General features: G+C 47.0%; 1 protein-coding gene across 8 annotated transcripts in view; it reads left to right on the top strand.

Moving 5' to 3' along the window:
* Positions 1 to 19,334, top strand: part of LOC135394058 (uncharacterized) — a 31,057-nt gene extending 11,723 nt beyond the window's left edge. For 3 of the 8 annotated variants that reach the window (XM_064624513.1, XM_064624510.1, XM_064624517.1), the window contains 19 exons: positions 438 to 482; positions 4,514 to 4,580; positions 4,643 to 4,719; positions 5,896 to 5,978; positions 6,036 to 6,188; positions 7,604 to 7,766; positions 9,593 to 9,666; positions 14,654 to 14,732; positions 14,799 to 14,855; positions 15,579 to 15,650; positions 15,752 to 15,817; positions 17,361 to 17,441; positions 17,615 to 17,745; positions 18,277 to 18,384; positions 18,484 to 18,591; positions 18,777 to 18,794; positions 18,924 to 18,938; positions 19,138 to 19,176; positions 19,238 to 19,334. In XM_064624513.1, coding sequence (XP_064480583.1) covers positions 438 to 482; positions 4,514 to 4,580; positions 4,643 to 4,719; positions 5,896 to 5,978; positions 6,036 to 6,188; positions 7,604 to 7,766; positions 9,593 to 9,666; positions 14,654 to 14,732; positions 14,799 to 14,855; positions 15,579 to 15,650; positions 15,752 to 15,817; positions 17,361 to 17,441; positions 17,615 to 17,745; positions 18,277 to 18,384; positions 18,484 to 18,591; positions 18,777 to 18,794; positions 18,924 to 18,938; positions 19,138 to 19,171 — 1,431 coding nt within the window. In that variant the 3' untranslated portion in view covers positions 19,172 to 19,176; positions 19,238 to 19,334. Of the gene's footprint in view, positions 1 to 437; positions 483 to 4,513; positions 4,581 to 4,642; positions 4,720 to 5,895; positions 5,979 to 6,035; positions 6,189 to 7,603; positions 7,767 to 9,592; positions 9,667 to 14,653; positions 14,733 to 14,798; positions 14,856 to 15,578; positions 15,651 to 15,751; positions 15,818 to 17,360; positions 17,442 to 17,614; positions 17,746 to 18,276; positions 18,385 to 18,483; positions 18,592 to 18,776; positions 18,795 to 18,865; positions 18,939 to 19,137; positions 19,177 to 19,237 lie in introns of all 8 variants that reach the window. The other 5 variants (XM_064624515.1, XM_064624511.1, XM_064624516.1 and 2 more) reach the window with 3 other exon arrangements.
* Positions 19,335 to 20,006: the final 672 nt, after the last annotated feature.

The raw sequence follows: 20,006 nt of genomic DNA, 5'->3' as shown, positions 1-20,006 counted from the left end.
TTGGGCCTGTTGGTAAAATAGCTAAAACCAGTGCTAAAAACACTAAGAACAAAACATGCGTCGCGCAGTGTGTCCGTCCTGTGTTGTTCTTAGTGTGTTTAGCCCTGGTTTTAGCTATTTTAGCACACAGCGTTGTAGTTGAGGGGTCTGTAATGGGGGCTTTTGCGCGTCCTAAATACTATAGCTGAGCTTGTGAGATTTTAGTTACCTGACAATATGTCTGTCTTTGAGGAGCGACTGCGATCTGAAAGTCCACTTCGTCTTTTTCGTATTCGAAAACAGCCTCCCTGCATTTGTACAGTGTGTTTTGTTTGTTTTGCAATTATGAACTAACACGTCGTTTCTACTGTGGTTTACATGGATGTTGAAACCGTAAATTTCAGAAGGAAAGGGAATATTTCATCCTTCAGAGAGCTGCCATTTGTGCTTTCTTATAGGACTTTGATATGGAGGCCCAAACGTCTACCGATTATAAATCAGCAGTAAGTAAAGCATATGGAAACGCAAAACGCTCAAAACGGCATCTCTAGGAATGGACGAATGGGTCTTCAAGACCAGTCGTTTAAGACGCGGTGTCAAATAATTATATTCATTGATTCCAATTAATCAGCTTTTCAATGGAACACGTATTCGCGTTCGTGTTTCGTGTGCCACCAAGGACTAATGGCGATTTCGCGTGATGCATCTGGTAATCCGAGCGAGAGCGCCCAGGTCCAGTGCACGATTTGCTCTGGGGCAGTCTTCACACGAATTTCTCGGACGCTCTACCGCTCTTCTACGAGGGGCGCCTCGCTGCGCATTGTGCGTTCATGAACTTCCGGCAGCTCTTTGCGTAGTCACGCACTTTCGCCTGTTGTAGTCCGGACCACAAGCATAGCTTGGGAGAAGCAGGACACATCTTCCTCTTTGTCATTCAGATTGCCGTGTCAATCGAACTTTCATCCCTACTAGTTTCGTAAAGATGCATGCCGTCAATGGGGAACTCAACAGAGAAACAGATGACATGCACACACCGCAGGATCAATACGTAGCAGACGACACTCACGAGGCGCATAAATGCGCATGCTCGTAACATGCTCGCCGTCGAGAGCGGAAGAAGCACAGGGGGGACACAAACCCGCCATTGTTGTAACTACCCTCAAGCGGGTGCTTTTGGGAAAACTGTCATCTTGTCCTGGTCGCACGTCATAGAAAACGTCATTTTGAGGTCATGTGACTTTGTTTATAGGTCGTTTTGCCGCTTACCGACATATTTTCGCCGTCATAACACCAAGAGATGACCGTATTTTGCCAGCGTAAACTATGCGGTGCTTCTTCCGCAACATGGTAGCACATTTCACCTTAGTTTAAGTACATCGCATCGGCTCGGTAAGTCTTAACGCGCGGTCGTCATCACACCTTTGGAAATTGTCAACAATACGAGGCTTTATGTGTGAAACTGCGCGTTTTATTGCGAGATTATCGGATAAAGATAATTAGCGTGATCGAAAAACATCCAAAACATCGTCCAGAAACAACAACCGCATTGTTTACAAACAGTTTGGCCGCCGATCACGGGCACCGCCATCTTTAAGGTCACGTGTGCCTTGACGTTTGCTGTGACGTGCGACCAGGACCTGTCCAGGATGCATTGCGTTCGCCCAGCACGCTTTCGTCTACGGAGCAATACCAGGCCTCCACAGCTCCCCGCATTTGCGGCAGTCACGTGGTATTACATCGTCAGGCATCATGACGGATGCCCATTGGCCAAAGGAGGATGCGCGCTCCGGGATTGGTTGATAAAGTTTCGAAATATCTGACAGCTCACTCAAGGGGATGAAACTCGCGAGTTCCTTTGCGGACTAAAGTGAGGCGCTGCGAGCCTTTCGCGTCATCAAACGTCATGAAACGTCAAAATTTTTACGTCGAAGCGCGAGTTCTCTACCGAGAGCATCCCATTGGCTCCTGCGGCCGCTCCCCTGGTATGCGAGCGCTCATTGGTCGGTTCGAAATTATAACCTTTTCGTGGCGCGGGAAAGCGGGCACCGCCGTGTCTGGGGTGCCGGAGCCGGAGCAGTTCGCCGTAAAGTTTCGAAATATGGTGCAGCTGGGACGCACGCAAAGCATCTTTGCCGGTACCGCTTTGGATGGCTTTTAGTGCCCGTCGATACCGACTCTGCAAAACTCGAATCCTCTTGGATACTTCTGCAAGTAAATTCAGTGATAGATAAGTGGAAGGCGCAGGTCTGCTTCGCTTGCTAGCTTGGCGCGACAACGATTCAAGGAGGATCAATACTGTGTTTTTCCACTCGATGGCAGGTAAGTCAGTTCCTATTCCATTCTGCCGCTTAGCGTAGCATAGCATAGCACCGCACCTGTGGCATATACTCAGCATTTCGGCCGTTAGAATTTTTAGTTTTCACGTTTTCTGATCCCTGTTCTGGTCTTTCTTGCTCAGGTATGAACTATAGGTACTGCTCAACTCATATCTGCTTCAGAAAAGCATCGGCATGGACGCAATAGAATGGATATGCCACTCTGAGTGGTTGGAACATCATCTTTTGGCTTAGCAGCTGCACAGGTTCCTTTGTGACGGGTCAGCCTTGACATGTGACACTACACAAGCAGCAAAGTGATATGGACATGTTTCCTATCATGCTGGATTTGTGAATGTGTGTGCCTGTGCAGTGAACTTACTGATCTACTGTGAAGTCTTCCACTTGAGACATCAGCTAACAGTGAATGTGAAGTTGCTTCGGCATATTACTCGAACTTCAGAAACAATGTTCATGTCAAGTTCGTGTTTGGCGCAGATACAGAAGACTGCTTATGTGTGATTTGGAAATACCAATCCCGAAAAATAAAGCACCTTGTGCAACAGAAAGAGCCAACGCTTCCGCGTTTTATTTATTTCACTGGATGCGAACGAAAATCCAGAACCGCCAAAGCGGGGAGAGAACAGAGGGGAAAGGGAAAGAGAACCCCTCGGCAGCGTCGCTTTACGTCACGCGTCACCCATGGAGACAAAATAAAACAAAGCAAAAAAACTACTCTACCGAGGCCCAACGATTGGCCCGACGTCTGAGGTCACGTGAGTTTTTCCCGACGATAGAAATATACTACACGTTCATTCCCCTGGCTCACTTTTCGCGGGCAGTCGGCCAGGCGGGCAGCTCCAAGCAAGGTCGCTGCGTCTCCGCGGCTCGCCGATGTCGGTTGACCACAACGACCAAAGAGGAAGTGTACGCGCGGGTTTGTTCGTGAGCTATAGTGACTCTGGCCATGTACTGATCTCCGATAAAGTGTCAACCTACGGACATTCTTGCCGGGTCGGAACTGGAATGCTTGGTGAGCTGACGCCTGAGGAACACTTTCGAGCGCTGTCGCATTTTCAAATACAGTGACAAAGAAGAGAGTGTTCGTACGACAAAAGTATTTCCCGTGACTGTGTGACCTACGGTGCATCGCCAAAATGAGAAAACGATGCTCATCTGTGAAACGCACGCACTCGTGGACTTCGCTCGCCCCCAGAAGTAGACTGTATGTGTGCTTTGCAAGTTCGAACTTGGTTTGGTTACTGTCTATTCAAGGAACGAAACGTCTTGTACGCACGGTGAATATATGAGTCAAACATTTGAGTTTATACGTTGCATCAATAAATATGTATTTCGCCTATCAAAAATGTCTTAGTTATTTTGGAATAACGGGCGCCAGGTATGAAAACCAGTAGAAGTCAATGGCAGCCAGCCAGGGCCGGCCGAAAGCCGAGCCAAACTGAGAGGTTGCTGATTGGTTGGCTGCTAGGCATCACGACGCATTTTCATTGGTCGTATGTCCAGTGTTGCCTGAATTATCTCAAACTATGGGCTCTATGGGGAGCTGTGGGCGCCTGGCAATACATTGGATGCCACCCCTGTGGGAAGAAGGGCTGTTCTGGCTCGGCCTCTCCCAGCAAGAGCCAAAAAACTGCTCTTGAGGCGAGCACGCGGCTCTTGCTCTGACCGCATACGAATTTATCGCACGGGTTCCAGGGAGAAAAAGTGTCAAAAAGTATAGTCGAATTAATGTTGAGAAGTGTGACGTCATTGTATGCGCAATCTGGCAACATGCTCCTCCAGGGGGCGATTTCTGTCTCCTCACCTCTGTCTCACCCTGCGACGGCTGCTGGCGCTGCTGGCTGGCAGTCTTCCAACGTGCTAGGAGACCGGGAAGGTGCTCGCATTCTTGCTAGGAAACTGCCAATGAGTTCTTTCGAAAATTCTGTTGACTAACTCCATTTATATTTTGAGTACCAAGTCGTTCAGCAACGTTGATTTATAATACGAAATAAAATTAATCGTTGTTTTAACGTTGGTAATGAAAAAAAAAAAAAGTCATTCACTTCAGACACCTCTTACTGCTAACGTGTCATCTGAATACCGTATGAGGTCTTCCACGACCTTCTCTACCACAACAGCATTATTATACCAATACTATCATCCCTGAGTATTTAAAAACGTTGTGAGCTGTTCCTCACGTTTTTATCTTTTTCCAGTTGCAAGAAAATTTTACACAGCTCATTTCCGAGCGCATTAACGAGCAGTACAATGCAACCATAGTTGGTAAGTCATCAGGGCTTCTTCCTGATTGGGTGCTACTGATGAGACGTCATCATTCTTCACAGAGGCAGGACATCTATCTCACAGTGCGTCCAGTCTTCTTATTCGATTTAATGCGTTTCTCCAAGCAGATGCAAACCACGTGGGTCATTTTTCTTTTTACTTTTGTTTCTCTTTGTACTTAGGCAGACATGTACAAAATACTGCGCGAAAGTATTTAAAATAAGACACTAAATACTCCACGTAAAAAGCATTTAAAAGAGAGTACAAAATACTCAAAACCGTAATTTGAGTAGATAACGTGAAACGCGTATTCTGAACTCAAGTAAACTTTGGTGATATGTTCAGAGCTAAAACGTAGTAATCCCTCTTATGTCAGCTCGGGTCTTTCAGCCTCTGGCGCATGTTTATTGCTTCGATATCCAAGGAAATAAATGCCGGGATTCTGTCGTACCTAATCCCCTGGGGACTCACCTGGCAATATGGACAGGAATCTGTATTTGACGAAGGGGTCGGGCTATTGACAAGCAAGCACAAGCGTGGGACCAGTCTATTGTACAGGGAGATCAATAACAGATGCGCGAATCCCCCCCCCCAAGAAAAAAAAAAGAAAGAAAGAAAAGTTAAGTTCCAGTGAGCTGAAGATCTGGACACGGCGGGGAAGTGTGCTGGATACGGCTTGACGAGGAAGGAAAGTATTTTGAGTACTGGGTAGCAAATAATGAATAAGTATTTTAAATACTTCAAAAATACTTGTCGCAAAAGTTGGGCATAGAGTAACAAAATACCGAAAAAAGTATTTACAATACTGTATTTTGAGTACGTACTCAAGATACACACAAGTCTGCATGACGTGAACCTGCCGGATTACAGCAATACACTCTGCAAGTTGGTCACACTTCCGCGCGGTTCCTCAGTTCCCCCCTTTCCCTCAAGCTCTGACGTAACCTAACGCGGCACATGATTGGCCGCCCCCCAGCACAACAAACTGGACGCGGAGAGCCCAAGTGGGGAAGGAAGCAACGAAGTAACCGCAACCACAACATCGAGCACGTTGGTTACTCCGCGCCGACCGGTGAGTGGAGGAACGCTGGCCACGTGATTTCTCCGCCCATTTTCCCCTCTCCTGCGCAGAAGTTGAACTTGCGGAGCCTATAGGGGAGCAATAGGGGGTGCAATAGCAGAAGCCGGAAATTACTGGCAGTGACGACATGGCAGTAATGTCTATAAATAATCGGCTACGAATTTAATATAGATATTTTTCACGTTGACTGAGTATCGTAAGAACGAGTGCCTACCGTTGTGTCTATTTCCACAGACTATCCGAAGTATGGGGGCCATCCCTCGTAGGGTGCAGGATGCCGACTCGTGGAAGGTGCTCGACACTCTGCAGAACAAGAGGTGACGTGTGTACCAGTTTGCGTCACATGCGATACCTAAACGGACTGTTTCTCGCAGCGTTTATTACGTTGTCGTCGTGCTGATCGCCTTCATCATCCTCTTCACCATGTACACGGGAGCCTTCATCACGGGAATGTTTCACCATAACGAATTTCTGGCGCCTACAAAACGATCCAACTATTCGAATTTCGCCGGACTCGTCATGGTCGGGTAAAATTATTTCCTTCCAACGTCGATTCTTTCACTTTGTATCGGAGCATTTCGGGTCAAAAATTGTCATCAAGTTCCCCTTTTAGAGGGACAGTTCGCTTTCCACACTCTTAATGAACTACTTCACATTGAAAAATCTATGGTCGACATTATAAACAAATGGTATCCACGCGGCTTGAAATTCCCGCGCGGAGAGACGCCTGCACGACATCAGTGGGACGTAAAAGTGTGACGACGATGTGACAGGGAAGGGTAACGGTAATGGTAACGGAAACAGAAACGGTATATTACCGAAATTGGAGATGGTAACGATAACGGAAACGGAAACGCCTACCACTTTCCTCCAATACCGGAAACAGAAACGGAAACGAAAATTGTCTTCCGGTATTGAATTCGGGTAATGGCTATTACTATTGTGCGATGACGTTTCAGTGACTTTTCATTTTCTTTTTGTGTTTTGATGGCTCCATTCCCTGTAATGCTCTAAATACTACACGACAGCATGGAAACATAGCGCAATATTGGATATCGAGGGTGCATCACTCGCTTACATGAGACTTACACAACATAGACTCGACGCACTCTACTCCACCATAGCACGAGTATGACAGCATACGATTTTTTGTAATTTTCTTCATTTTACCGTGGCAGTATTGTTGACTACTGAGGGCGTCCGCCTATGGATGCAACACTGGATGAAGGTTACGCCCATCTTGGGTTGCTGGACTCAGTGACTGAAGACATGTTCCTACACTTCTTTAAAAATCTTGCAAGATGAGCGCCACCCAACGACGTAAAATTACTTGTGTAGTGTGTACGCGTGACACCGAAGCAGCACTTGGGCAAAACAGGGTGCTCTAGAGCCGGACGGGCTGTCCTCCCGCAGCTCTGTAACAGCCGTTCCATTACCGGAAACAGTAACGGAAACGTAACGGGAACGAAATTAAAAGCTGGTATCAGAAACGGATAACGAAAACGAAAATATAGCATTAACGAAAATGGAAACGGTAACGAAAATACGTCCGTTATTCCCTGCGATGTGACTGCTCGAGGGCGTTCAGTTCACCGCTGCACGCCGCACCGTCGTCTCTATGTAGCGGGAGGGGCACGTGACCCGGCGACCCGGCCTTCACTTGTGATCACCCTGGCGGAGAGTCACGGAAACGTCGCGCGACTTCATGAGGAGATTCCTCTGCTTGCTTCTCCCCAGTGAGTTCGGGTGCGCTGCCGGCTCTCACGATTGAAAATGTAACTACGAAAATACATGTATTTCGAGCGAAAACGATCGCAGGAGAGTTGCTTAGAGTAAGACGGCTCCTGCCAGTGCCAGGTATATTTATTTCAGTTACGCTGGAGAGTGGCAGTCAAGTGACATGCTTTTTCCGTAAGCTTCGAATGGGTGTTCTTCTGTGCAGTGCCATCGCTATATCATTCCCCGTGTGTGCCTTGCTTATGGTCATGACCACTGTGATTATGGTGCTGAGTGTGACGCTCACCAATTACGTCTGTCTTCCGTACGACAAAATCGTCTACGGGGAGGCTGACGAACCTATTCAACAAGTGTCTCTGCTAGATGATGTAAGTTTTCACCTGAAACATTGTGGTAACGTGTACTGTTGTCAGTCCGTTTTACGCGTTCTTATAGCGATGCACGTGCATGTGCTCAGCGATGACAGACACACGAATACGTATGCTACATGTTTCACCTGAAGTGATAAAAAATTCTAACTGGCAACGTACTCGCCGGAGGATTGTGGAACTTTCTTCAATTACCTTCCGGAAACTTGTGCAGACATTTATTAAGGCTTTGGACAATTTTTAATTGAGCGAAATTTATTTTTTCAATCGAACTTTGAAAATTGCCAAACGAACTTGAACAGAGATATGAAGCCCTCCAGGGATAACCGCATACCCAACAAAAACTATGCGCAATATAGCAACCGAAATAGTCTAAAAAAAATTGGCGAAAGTGCTTTCGCTCTGCCTGCTTGATTGTCGCAACAAAGCGCGCGCGGAAGGAGCGGCAAGAGGAGGAAGTGCTCCCGCCTCTTGTTTTACCTTTCTTTCGCCCGCTTTGACCTTGATGCTTGTGACGGCCGTCCTATCACAAAGAAAACAGAACAAATGAAGGCGGGGACGCTTCCTCCTCTTACCGCGCATTTCGTGCGCGCTTTTTTGCAACAATAAAGCAGGCGGTGCTTGTTACAGTAGAAGTTGATCGCGATCGTCGAATAAATTGTCGACGAGGAAACAAACTCAAACAACTCAGTAATCTTCGCAACCAACAAACAACTGTATATTGTAACCAAAGAAGGAACACATAAATGACACTCTTTATAACAAAAAATTAATACAAGTGCGTGCTGCTCGCACGAAGAACACAGTCCAAGTCCCTTCTTCCGTCACGAGCATTCCTCGTTCTTTTCTTGGAAATGGTAGCCTCCCCTTGTGACCAGGAAGTCTGCCACCTTCCCCATTGGATGCTTCCGACCGGATCCCTGGGTCATAAAAGTGTCAAGTGACAGTGACACAGCTCTGTCTTGCTCCCCAGTGAAATGGCCTCTGTTGTTCCTATGACTTCATTATTTTCTTCAACAGTGCTAAAGCTTGACATTTACTTGTTTCTTCTTCTTTTTTTTTTTTTTTGTTGCTATACTGTGCATAGCTCTTGTTGGATCTGTGGTTATCCGTAGAGGACTTCATATTCCTTAAAAAACAAATAAAACAAGAGCAAAGGTGAGGTTGGCTTGGTGATTTTCAAAGTTCGATTGACAAAAATAAATTTCCCTCAATTGAAAATTGTCCAAAGTCTTCCTACACGGTGGCCAAATATTCCAGAAGGTAATTGCCGAAAGTATTACAATCCTCCGATGGGTACGTCGCCAGTTAGAATTTGTTACCACTTTAGGTGAAACACCCTATATAGGACGACGAGTTTAGGTTCTTCACAGCACGTCAAATGACCCCATTTCCATTACAAGTAACATGTCCGATGAGCAGAAACTATATGGTCACAGGAGGGTGAAACCTGCACTTGACAAGCAGGAAACATTGATCAGCAACATTGGGATTCATTTGCTCATTCTTCATTGAAGGAATAAAGGTGTTCCGATGAAGAACGTCCGGTCCAATTGACGTTAGGGTTGGTTAACCCCTGCCGGATTCCCCCGTAATTGCGGACGATGACTTATTGTCTTCACGGATATAGGAAAAGGGTCGTTGCGTGCTTAGCAGTATAGATGTACAAGGTGTTTCTGTCATTCGTTTCGAAATACGAGCTCAATTATGCGTTCGCGTGTGTCTTCGTTGGTGGCAACTGTCCGTGTTCATTTGCCTGTTTCTTAGGCGTCCATTTTTCGGATTAAGCCGTTACTTGTCCGTAAATGTCTATTTGTCTCCTGCAGACCTTCTCTGTATTTTGGCCAGAACAAGAGCGTGGAAAGTGGTTCGGAAAATTCTTGGCAGGCACTACGTTGTGGTAAGTATAGCCGTAGCTCACCGGAATGTGAGCTACCCTTTCAGCTTTTCTTCTACCGCGAAACAACGAAGTGTTGTTCCACAGAAAATGCATGCACTGTACTCGTGTGCGTCGTTCCAATGAGCGTTCCACTGAGCGGTGCCCTCAACACAACACCTTCCTCCTTAGATCGCTTAGGTCACCAGAGAGCCCACCTGTAGAGGACGGTGGTCTTCCTCTACACGAGTCCTGGTCGGCGATGATGTAATGTCCCAGCGGACAGACGTGCGTGGCTTCACGCTAGGACGGTGCCGGTAGAGCTGACGGGCCAGCGCCGTAGCGCGTGGCAAGCAGGGACACATCGTCCCTCGGACACACCGCGGAGCGGGTAGAGAGACGCGGCGACAAGAAGTATGGCGATGAATGGTAACTTTGCGGTCGCTGGTGGGCTACGAGTACCAGAGCGTCGAGGAGGGTGGCGAAGGCAGGCAGGGCATGTACGGTGGAGGCGACGTGAGATGTAGTCACGAGTGTGTTCATGCGTTTCCGAGCCGAAACGTCGTCAGGGCGAGTGACCAGCGGCTTGGCGATGCGATAAGGGAGCGCGTCGCTCGACCAGGTGCCGCTGGTGTATCCGGGGAATATCATCACGATGTACGTGAAGGCATGGCGAAGTGTGAGGGGACCACGGCGTACCGCGGCCGGTACGGGGCGTCGAAGCCGAAGGGTGCCGGGTCAAAGCGAGTAGGTGGTGGCCTCCTATTACGAGCCCCCGGTGGAAGGGCGTGCTCGGGGACTCACAAGTTGTACCGTAGCGCCATCGACTGCTGGGTCACTGGGTTTGGTGTTGGTGAGGGGTGCCGAATTGATGCCCCATGGTAGTAGTCGCTGTCGAAATTTGGGATGGTAAGAGGCCGAATCACGCCGAACATGGTGTTCTTCGTTCGGGTCACCAAATGTAGAGGACGATGGTCTTCCTCTGCACGGGTCCTGACCGACGATGATGGAATGTCCCATCGGGCAGATGTGTGTGGCTTCACGCTAGGACGGTGCCGATAGAACTGATGGGCCAGCGCCGTAGCGCGTGGAAGCAGGGGTCCCTACTCCTATACTCCTACACTTATGATCCCTACTCCTACACTCCCAACAAATCATTCACTTGTAACCTTAAATCTAAAAACTGAATTGCCTCTTCAATTGTGAATTCAAGACCCTCGCCGTCGGTTTTAAACCAATTCCCTTACTGTCTTAACCTGCAAGTTTCTTTGAGCAAAAAACCAGAAAATCATATACGTGTATCTACGAGAGGTGTTCGAGTCAAACCGGGAGTTTTCATTTTTCGCAAAAGTAAAATGAACTTCCAGGCGAGAAATTAGTTTTATTTTTCAACGTAATCTCCAACTGCACTAATGCACTTGTCCCAGCGTTTCACGAGGGCTTGGATGCCAGCAGCGTACAAAATCCTTACTGGCGCGTAGCAGCCATGATCGGACCGCATTCTTGACCTCGTCGTCGCAGCTGAAATGGCGGCCCCCAAGGAACGCCTTCAGTGGCCCGAAGAGATGGAAATCGCTGGGGGCGAGGCTTGGACTGTAAGGGGGATGTGGCAGCAACTCTCAGCCAAGTTCCTGTAAGGTGCGTGTCGTGAGATGCGTGGTATGCGGGCGTGCATTGTCCTGTAGGAGGAGGACTCCTTTGGTGATGAGGCCCGGCCGCCTTTGCTTCAGCGCCTTATGCACATCCCTGAGAACCTGGCAGTAATATGCACTACTGATGGTGGTACCAATGGGCAGAAAGTCAACATGAACGACGCCAGCCTTGTCCCAAAAAACCGTGGCCATGACCATGGCCGTGGCAGACGGGGTGCTTCGGAACTTCTTGGGTGCTGGCGAGCCCGGATGCTTCGACTGTTTTGATGCGCGTTTAGACTCAGGATTGAAATGGTGCACCCACGTTTCATCGCACGTGATGATCCGATCAACGAACGGCTGTCCTTCAGTGTCGAAACGGTACCTTAGCTCTTCGGAGATTTCCAGTCTGCCTCGGGACCCAACGGGCACTAACTTTCGGAAACTGGAGGTGTTCATGAATGATAGTGTTCAACGTTCCCACAGAAAGGTCCGTCTTTCGAGCCAGTTCGAGACATGCTATCCGTCGGTCCTAGAGGATCAGGCGCTCCACAAGTTGGATGTTCTCAGGAACTCTGACACTGGGGCTCTGAGCCGCCCCGGCCGGGATCGTCCTGCACTGATGTACGGCCGTCTCGGGACCGTTAACACCACTCAAACGCTTTGCTGCGGCTAAGTGTATCGTGGCCATACTGAGCCTGAAGTCTTCTGTGAATTTCAAATGACTTTACGCCTTCATTCACGAGAAACTTCATGACAATTCGCTGTTCGATGTGCGCGGTCACCTCGTTGTCGGCCATCTTGTCCAGCACGTGTCTTCTGTTTTGCACAAACTTTGGACTACCACGTGGTGAACGCGGAGGCCTGTCGCATGTGAAAATGACGAAAAAGAAGTAGTGCGAGCCATTTCTACACTCAGGAGACCGGTTTGACTTGAACACCCCTCGTACATACTACTCTAACTCCTAGGTTTCTTTTTTCTGAATACCATTTTAGCTTTACGATCTACGCTGGCTATAAAAAGCGCGTTCAGAATCGGGGCGATCTGCGACCCGATGCAACCCACCCTTCTTCTGAACGTAAATTTTCCAATAGACCCAAAAGCTGTCGTGAGCAACCCCTCGACAAATACTGAAACCTCACCACACCAAAATGATCGGTGCTTTCTTCTACAATTTGCATTAGTTTACCTTGTGGAATATTGTGATATAAATCCTTTACATCCAATGAAGAAAGCTTCATTTCCTTATCCTTACATCTCTTAATTTGCGCAATGACCCCCTCCGAATTTTTTATTTCAAACGGATCGTCTACACTCAATAGTGCTAGCTTCCCCTGGAGAAAAGTACACCTTACCAAGATCCTGCCTCTGACACTATGGACAGCAAGGGACTCCCTAGAAAGCATTCAAATACAAGCCCGGTACCTTTTTCAACAAATTTACATATATTGAACTCACTCGATGTTTTCAAACCACTTTCCGGTCCTATTTTTTAACCCCCCCCCCCCCCCCCCTCTACGGAGTCTCCCTTCCAGTGGTTAAATCGTTTCCCCCGAGGTTGCTGTTTCTTTTTCATTAAACGCCTCATCACCAATTACTACAAATGTCCTTGACTCATCCGCAAGGAGAAGGTGATTCCTTTACATCCTTAACCCTTTCGACCCTGGATTTTTGAAATATGCAGTAAATTTTTTTTCGACCTGATTTGGTTTCCATATCGTCCAAGGAAACCAAAGATACAAAATACGAGGTTACTATTTCTTGGCTATTGAAGATTGCGTCATGTACTAAATATAGTACATCAGGGCTCAGTTGTTGTGAAAAAGGTAAAAATGTTTGACGCTATAATTTATTTTTGACCTTGTACAGAAACGGGAAAATGTACACGATGATCATCTTGAGGCAACAGTTGCCAAAAAATACTGCAGCGCACGTGGAATCCTTTTGGAAGATATATTTTTTGAGTACAAAAATTAGCCGTAGGGCTTCTTCATCAGTTCATATCGTCATTATACATTTCCTATGATTTTCTCTTCATCAAACTCGTCAGTTAGTTCACACGTAACCCGTCGACTGCCGCACCTCGTGGAGAAAATTCTGAGTCTTCCTCCTTATACCTGGATCATCATCTCGGTCAAATGCCAAGTAAGGAAACATGTGAATATGAAAGAAGAATTCTTCGTCGCAAACCTACTAGGCGGAATTCCTACCAATCAAAAAAAAAAGTAAAGGAAACACTGTAGCGAAGGAGCCAAAATTTCCTAGGAGTGATAGGCGCTGGGTCTTGTTGTACTAAGTATAGTACAAATTGTATACACTGGTGCAATAATTTTTCTCTGAGCTTAAGGTCTCCAATGTTTCATAAATTACATTTCTCACCACGCACGTTACAATACTTGATTCATGAAAATTTTAATATTTTGTACTTCCCGCTGCTACTCTCTCAGGCGTGTTTACCTTCTTCGTCGTCTTCTTGCCCTGTTCCAGGGCACGCGAGAGCCCAACAAGCGATGCGGATTCGGATTCGGATTCGGATGTCTTACGAATATTTTCGCTTTGTCTATTTCGGCCATTTCATTGAGGCGTCAAAACACATCTTTGGTGTGTAGATGGGTAGAAATCCAGCGAACCGGTAGAGATGTAGGAAGGGAGTTGCCTCAGGACAGAAGCCGCCGATATTTCGAACAGAGACTGTTCTTCTTCTGGGCCCAGAAGAACAACAGTCTCTGTTCGAAATATCGGCGGCTTCTGTCCTGAGGCAACTCCCTTCCTACATCTTTGATGTGTAGTTTTTTAGTACACCAGGGCCGAAAGGGTTAATGACGCTTTTGGTTAGCCGCCCTTGTTGCTTTAGTCGATCAGTGGTTGTGTCGTCTCGTTTTCGTCCTTGTCCCCTTGCGCTGTCTCTTTCTTCTTTTTCTTTTTTTGTCGCTTTTGGAATGGACCACCAACCCTCTGGAAATTTATCCAGCAATCCAGCCACACACGACGATATCAGGGAAAGCAAATGCACTTCAAGCACAGGAGTCCAAGAGGAAAGAACACGATGACGTGGTTTGGGATGGATACAGCAACGCCGAGGCGTAGTGGCGTTCACGCGTAGCTCGTGCAGCTTTGGAACAACAACAACAACAACTTATTTTCAAGATTAGGAATGGCGAGTTTCATCGCCAGGGGCGACACCCCATCGCTGGTGGTGATGTGGGGAATGAAATAATGAGCCTGTTCACAATAGGATTCCAAGTCCTATTGCGTCCAAACAGGTTAAAAGAGCTTTGAGGGCAGAGCGTTGGTTGGCTGGATTGGACCAGGGACCAAGCAATTTCACAAGTATAACGTGCGATGGTATATGGCACTCTCGTTATATTTCCCTTCCCAGGAAATGCAACGGTGGCCGACTCTTCGACGTCATTCACAACGACTTCGACACTGGCATCCACTCTTTCATCAACAAAACGGTGAGGAAGCGCAACAAAAAGTTATCTGAAAGTTCTCGTTGAGTATACTCTTTCGTTCTGCTGTAGGAGAACCTGCACCATCTTCTGTCGTCCTTAGCTGTGGATCCTCGCAGGATACTCGATGTGAGACGCGATGTGCAATCTTATCATCCGCTTGTCAGCCACTTGGGCTAGCTGGCCCGCTTGTCAAATGCACAACTCCGAAATAAGACATCTACATAATTGACATTTCAGCCCTTTTACTGTGATATCTTTGAGCTCCCTTTTTGCGAGTAGTCGCAAGTACATAGTCGAGAAGCCTCCTTAAAATGGTAGTTTATCCAGAGCCAGTGGCGAATCCAAGGGGGGGGGGGGGCGATCGCCCCCCCCCCAAAAAAAACGTCAGTTTATACATTGGATTTCCATCTCCCCCCTCCCCCACTACGCGCTCCGACAAAGAAACCGCCCCCCCCAAAAAAAAACAAAAAAAAACGAGGGTCTGGATCCGCCCCTGTCCAGAGCTGGCCTTCCGGTCTCTCTAAAGATTTAGCAAACGACAGAATCCTAAGTACAAGATTCCTTGAAGAAGTATCCAGGAAAGGGTTCTTCTTTCAAAAGAGCACTAAGTGATGCTTTGAGGACACCAGACCAGTGCACCTCTGGAAGGTACGTTCGTAAGCAATCGGCTTATCATTCCTGACCTCGCCCACAAATAAGAGCGTTCAGTTGTTCCTGAACGCCCTGATCTTTGCACCCGTACAACGTGCACAAGTCAGACCCTTGAACCGATAAACAAATGTTCTTCAATGGTCAGCACTACAGTGAAGCTGGTATGAATACTGTTGATGCCCACCATTCATTTTTCAGGATCCATCCCCCTATATTGCTCAACAGGACTTTGACATACTGAAGGCAATGATGTGGGGCCACCTCGAGAATGTAAGGAGTCCCTCTCGCGCATAGGTTAGCGTGTATTTAAAGCTTCGCGCGACCACGGGTTGTCATAGGTATTTCATTTCGCGCTGGGTTTCCTTTTCCAGATAGTTGAGAGGTTTGGCGATGAGAAAGTTCAACAGATTCGTAGCAGAGATCTCGACATGGATGTGGTAAGTAATCACTCTTCATGCGTAGAATGACATATGCTACCGGCATTCTATAGAACGCCTAAAAACAAACGTTTTTGTACTTCACCTGCCATGCGTACGCAGTGACAGGCGAAGTACGAAAACGTTTTTTTTTTTTTTCGCCGCGGCGCCACCGTGTCGTGTGTTTACGCAAAACGAAAATACAGACCAAAGCTAACCGCGTCAGTCACGACGTCTGAACAGTCTCCTTAAACCCACTCTGGTCGTATGCTTATGCAAAAACTACACAGAACCATCCAAGTCAGTCACGACAGAATATCAGTCTACGTGGACCCACTCTGGTCGTATGTTTATGCCAAAAGATACCCGAAACTAACCACGTCAGTCACGACGGCTGAACAGTCTACTTGGACCCACTGTGGTCGTATGTTTATGCAAAAACTACCCAAAACCAACCAAGTCAGTCATCACGAATGACCAGTCTACTTGGACCCACTCTGGTCGTATGTTATGCAAAAGCTACCCAAAACCAACCAAGTCAGTCACGACGGATGATCAGCGTCTACTTGGATCCACTCTGGTCGTATGGTTGTGCAAAAGCTACCCAAAGCCAATCAAGTCAGTCACGATCGATGAACAGTCTACTTGGATCCGCTCTGGTCGTATTTTTATCCAAAAAATACCTAAAACTAACCAAGTCAGTCACGACGGATGAACAGTCTACCCGCACCCACCATGGTCGTGTGTTATTTATGCAAAAGAAACCCAAAACTAACTAGGTCAGTCACGACGGATGAACAGTCTACTTTAGCCCACTTTGGTCGTGTGTTAGTGCAAAAAATAACCCAAACGGATGATCAGTCTACTTGCACCCACTCTGGTCGTGCGTTTACGAAAAAAGCCAAAACGAACAGTGTACTTGGACCCACTCTGGTCGCAAAAAATGCTCAAAACTAACCAATTCAGTCATGACGGATGAACAGTCTACTTGGACCCACGCTGGTCGTATGTTTATGAAAAAAGAAAAAAACTAACCAAGTCAGTCATGATGGATGAACAGTCTACTTGGACCCCCTCTGGTCGTGTGTTTATGCAAAAACAAAACAAAACTAATCAAATCAGTCACGACGGATGAACAGTCTACTTGAACGCATTCTGGCGCTGGTAGTTACGAGCACGCTGTCAGTCACCGCATTCTTCGTGCTTTGCCACTTTCTCGATTCATTTCTCCAGCCACTTCTCTTACGCGATATGTAACAACGTATTCTTGCTTGACATTTTTACGGCGTTTGCTCCCTGTACGTACTGCTGTAGTTTCAGGGCATTTTGCTCCTTTGGTACCACTTTGCGAGATGCAATGTCGCTTCCCTCTCTAGCTTCCCTCTATCTTTTCCTACCTGATATTAGCGAAGAACAGAACATTTATGCAGTGCAATAACGCTGTCTTACTCAGAAAATTTTCTTAACGTCCACTCGTTTTACAGGATATGTTGAAGTATTTAAAGACGCTGTCAGTTTTATAATTATAATTGTCATCATTAAAGAGCCGTGTAATTTACCGAAGGTGAACCCACCCTGCTTCGCCGCTTACAAAGGATACGAAAGAGGTTTTCGCTACGCCTGCCATGGCTTGATTCGCAATATCGTAAGTATCTTTTATGTGGCCGGTTATCTGGAATAGCGCCTACTTCTCGACAATACATGCTCTCATATTTGCACTGCCTCATTCAACCTGCTGTTTTTATTGCCGGTGTCTGTGCCGTGTCCTCTGTATGGAATCTGCGATTTGTTCTGAAGTTTAATCGGCTGCCTTCGCAGAACGCCTTCTGGACAGCCCTGGGTTTCTGCGTGTGGATGTTCACCATTCTGGCTATTGTGTCTCACAACCTGTCGAAATATTTTCTCCGCATGGTTAACTACACTTTCGACGGCTCCGAAGTGGAATCGACGTAAGTTCTCACTGTCCATGGCAACAGTAACGAACGGCCTCTATAGACAGCACGGCCTCTCTGGTCATACCGTTGTCTGCTTCAACTAATCGACGCTGACGACTGGCTGCGAGTGGCATGGGGCTCGTGGCGGTTCGCTTACATGGTTACGGCCGCCGAAAGGATAGTCGTGATTAAAGGGGCCCCTAATGATTACGTCACGTCGGTTAGCGATCGTGCCTTGTTTAGTCCAGATGGCGTTCGGACCTGACACCATTTCATGACGTTTGTCCAAAATGTGAGGGTTGTCTGTACATGGTGTGCTTCCTGTGGGCGCTGTTCTCTGCTGTGCTCTGTTTTTGTGAATTAGACAAGATGTTTCACAAGCGTTGCAACTATAAAACGACGGCCATTATATAGATATAGATTATAGAGGGCATATAGCGCATTTTTGTAGTAATTACGCAAGAACAATACCTAGGTGGGGTTCACAGCTCTGCTGTCTCTGGTGTTTGTGCCGAGGGCTTAGCTGGGATACTTCGTTATGTCCAGATCGTCGTCATCAACAGCCCCGGGAGAGGCAACAGCAGAGACCAAGTCTGAGGAAAAAGTGCCGTTGGTACCTGAGCCTGCACCAGCTTCAACCGGCGAAAAAGCAGCGTAAACTATATATATATGACTGCAACTATTTGTCGGAAAAACCGTATAGAGAAGAAGACCTTGTGACAAAGTCGTGTGGTGACGTTACTTTCCTCTCAGGTTGAGTCCAGAGTCACCAGAACCGGGGGGGCCACCACGAAAACAAAGTGAAGATGTCGTCAAGAAAGAGGTCAAGAAGGAAGCAGAACCCACTGCCATGCCAAAATGGTATACGCTACGACGTTTTGAGAATCCTCCAATAATTTTGCCTCCTCCTTCAACACATTTGTGATGGTTATTTGCGTGAAGTTACTTACCTACTAAATTAGTGCTAGCAGGAACTGACGCCGTTGACTAATACTTGGCCCCTGTGGTGATTCCCTCTCATTAGTTTTTGAATTCCTTTTTTACAGGATGCAAAAGGCTCGAAAGTAAATGCTCCTTTTATTCCCTACATATGCATCTATGTCCCGTTGTGGTGCTCTAACGTGTTCCGCTTTAGGGCTTAGGTGAGCTGTACGTACACCTTTCGATGTACCTTTGTTTCCTGCACCTTACAGAAAAAGTACAGCCGCGTAAGTATAGTGAACGTTTCTTTTTACTCACTGCCTGACGCACATTACGTAACGTGCGGTGGAAGAAATAATCGACTGAATGGACCCTGTTTAGACGCATGCTATTGAGCTACGAGATATTATTTAACTTGTGGCATCAAGTGTCTAACATCCTGCGTTACAATCTGTATCATATGTACACATCTTCCGACTCTTTCAGCATGAACGCTTCCAGTTCCAGAATCCGGGAGTAAATTAGGTGAGGGTATTCCTTCTTTCTGCACTGCATCCGAAATACAAATCACGTTGATTTCTTGCAGGACCCTCCGATGGCGTTCTTCAAACAGGCTAACGTCATTCCGATGTGATGCCAGGATAGGATGAAATATATAGCTGCATTAAACAGTCTCTCGCGAATCACTGTTTATTCGAATATATTTCGTAGACTGTGATCCTGCTTAGACTGAATATGTTGGAGCTATACGACGTCAAAAGTGTTGTGACACTTTACAGATATCAAACCGAAACGGGACCGAACCGAAAAGACCGCCGCCATCTTGGAGCTGAACCGGAACCGAACCGATTTAGAAAATTTCGGTTACAGTTCCAAAACCGTTTTCAAAGCATCGAGAGTTCGAGACTGACCGTTTTTCGTCTTACCTCCCTCCAACCTGTTGCCCATTTTTTGCAACCCGAGTCTTCAATACAAGCCGAAATACATACCTTGTGCAGTGAACCGGTTCGGAACCAGTTTAGAGCATCTTGGACCTGTTCGGAACCGATATGTGTGTCCTCCTGGACCCGAACCCGAACCGAACCGGAAAAAAATTCGGTTTCTGGGTCCATTGCGTCACAACGTGTTGGGTTTCGGGCGGCCGGTACCGAGCTTTTACGCGTATATTACGCATTTTGCTGTAAAACTGCAGATTGACATCAGTGCAAATGGCCGTCTTTGATTTCAATGACACGTAACATCGAACATGGCGTGAAGTGTCACAACCCTTTTTTCTACATTCTTATTTGAGAGCAACCATCCTGTGACACCATCGCTGTTCAAGACAGGGACATACTCTGCGCACGTAGAGCAAA

The sequence above is a fragment of the Ornithodoros turicata genome, chromosome 5 (assembly GCF_037126465.1).
Source record: "Ornithodoros turicata isolate Travis chromosome 5, ASM3712646v1, whole genome shotgun sequence".
Taxonomy (NCBI): domain Eukaryota; kingdom Metazoa; phylum Arthropoda; class Arachnida; order Ixodida; family Argasidae; genus Ornithodoros; species Ornithodoros turicata.
The sequence above is the reverse complement of the archived record's forward strand: the minus strand, read 5'-3'. Positions and strand labels throughout refer to the sequence as shown.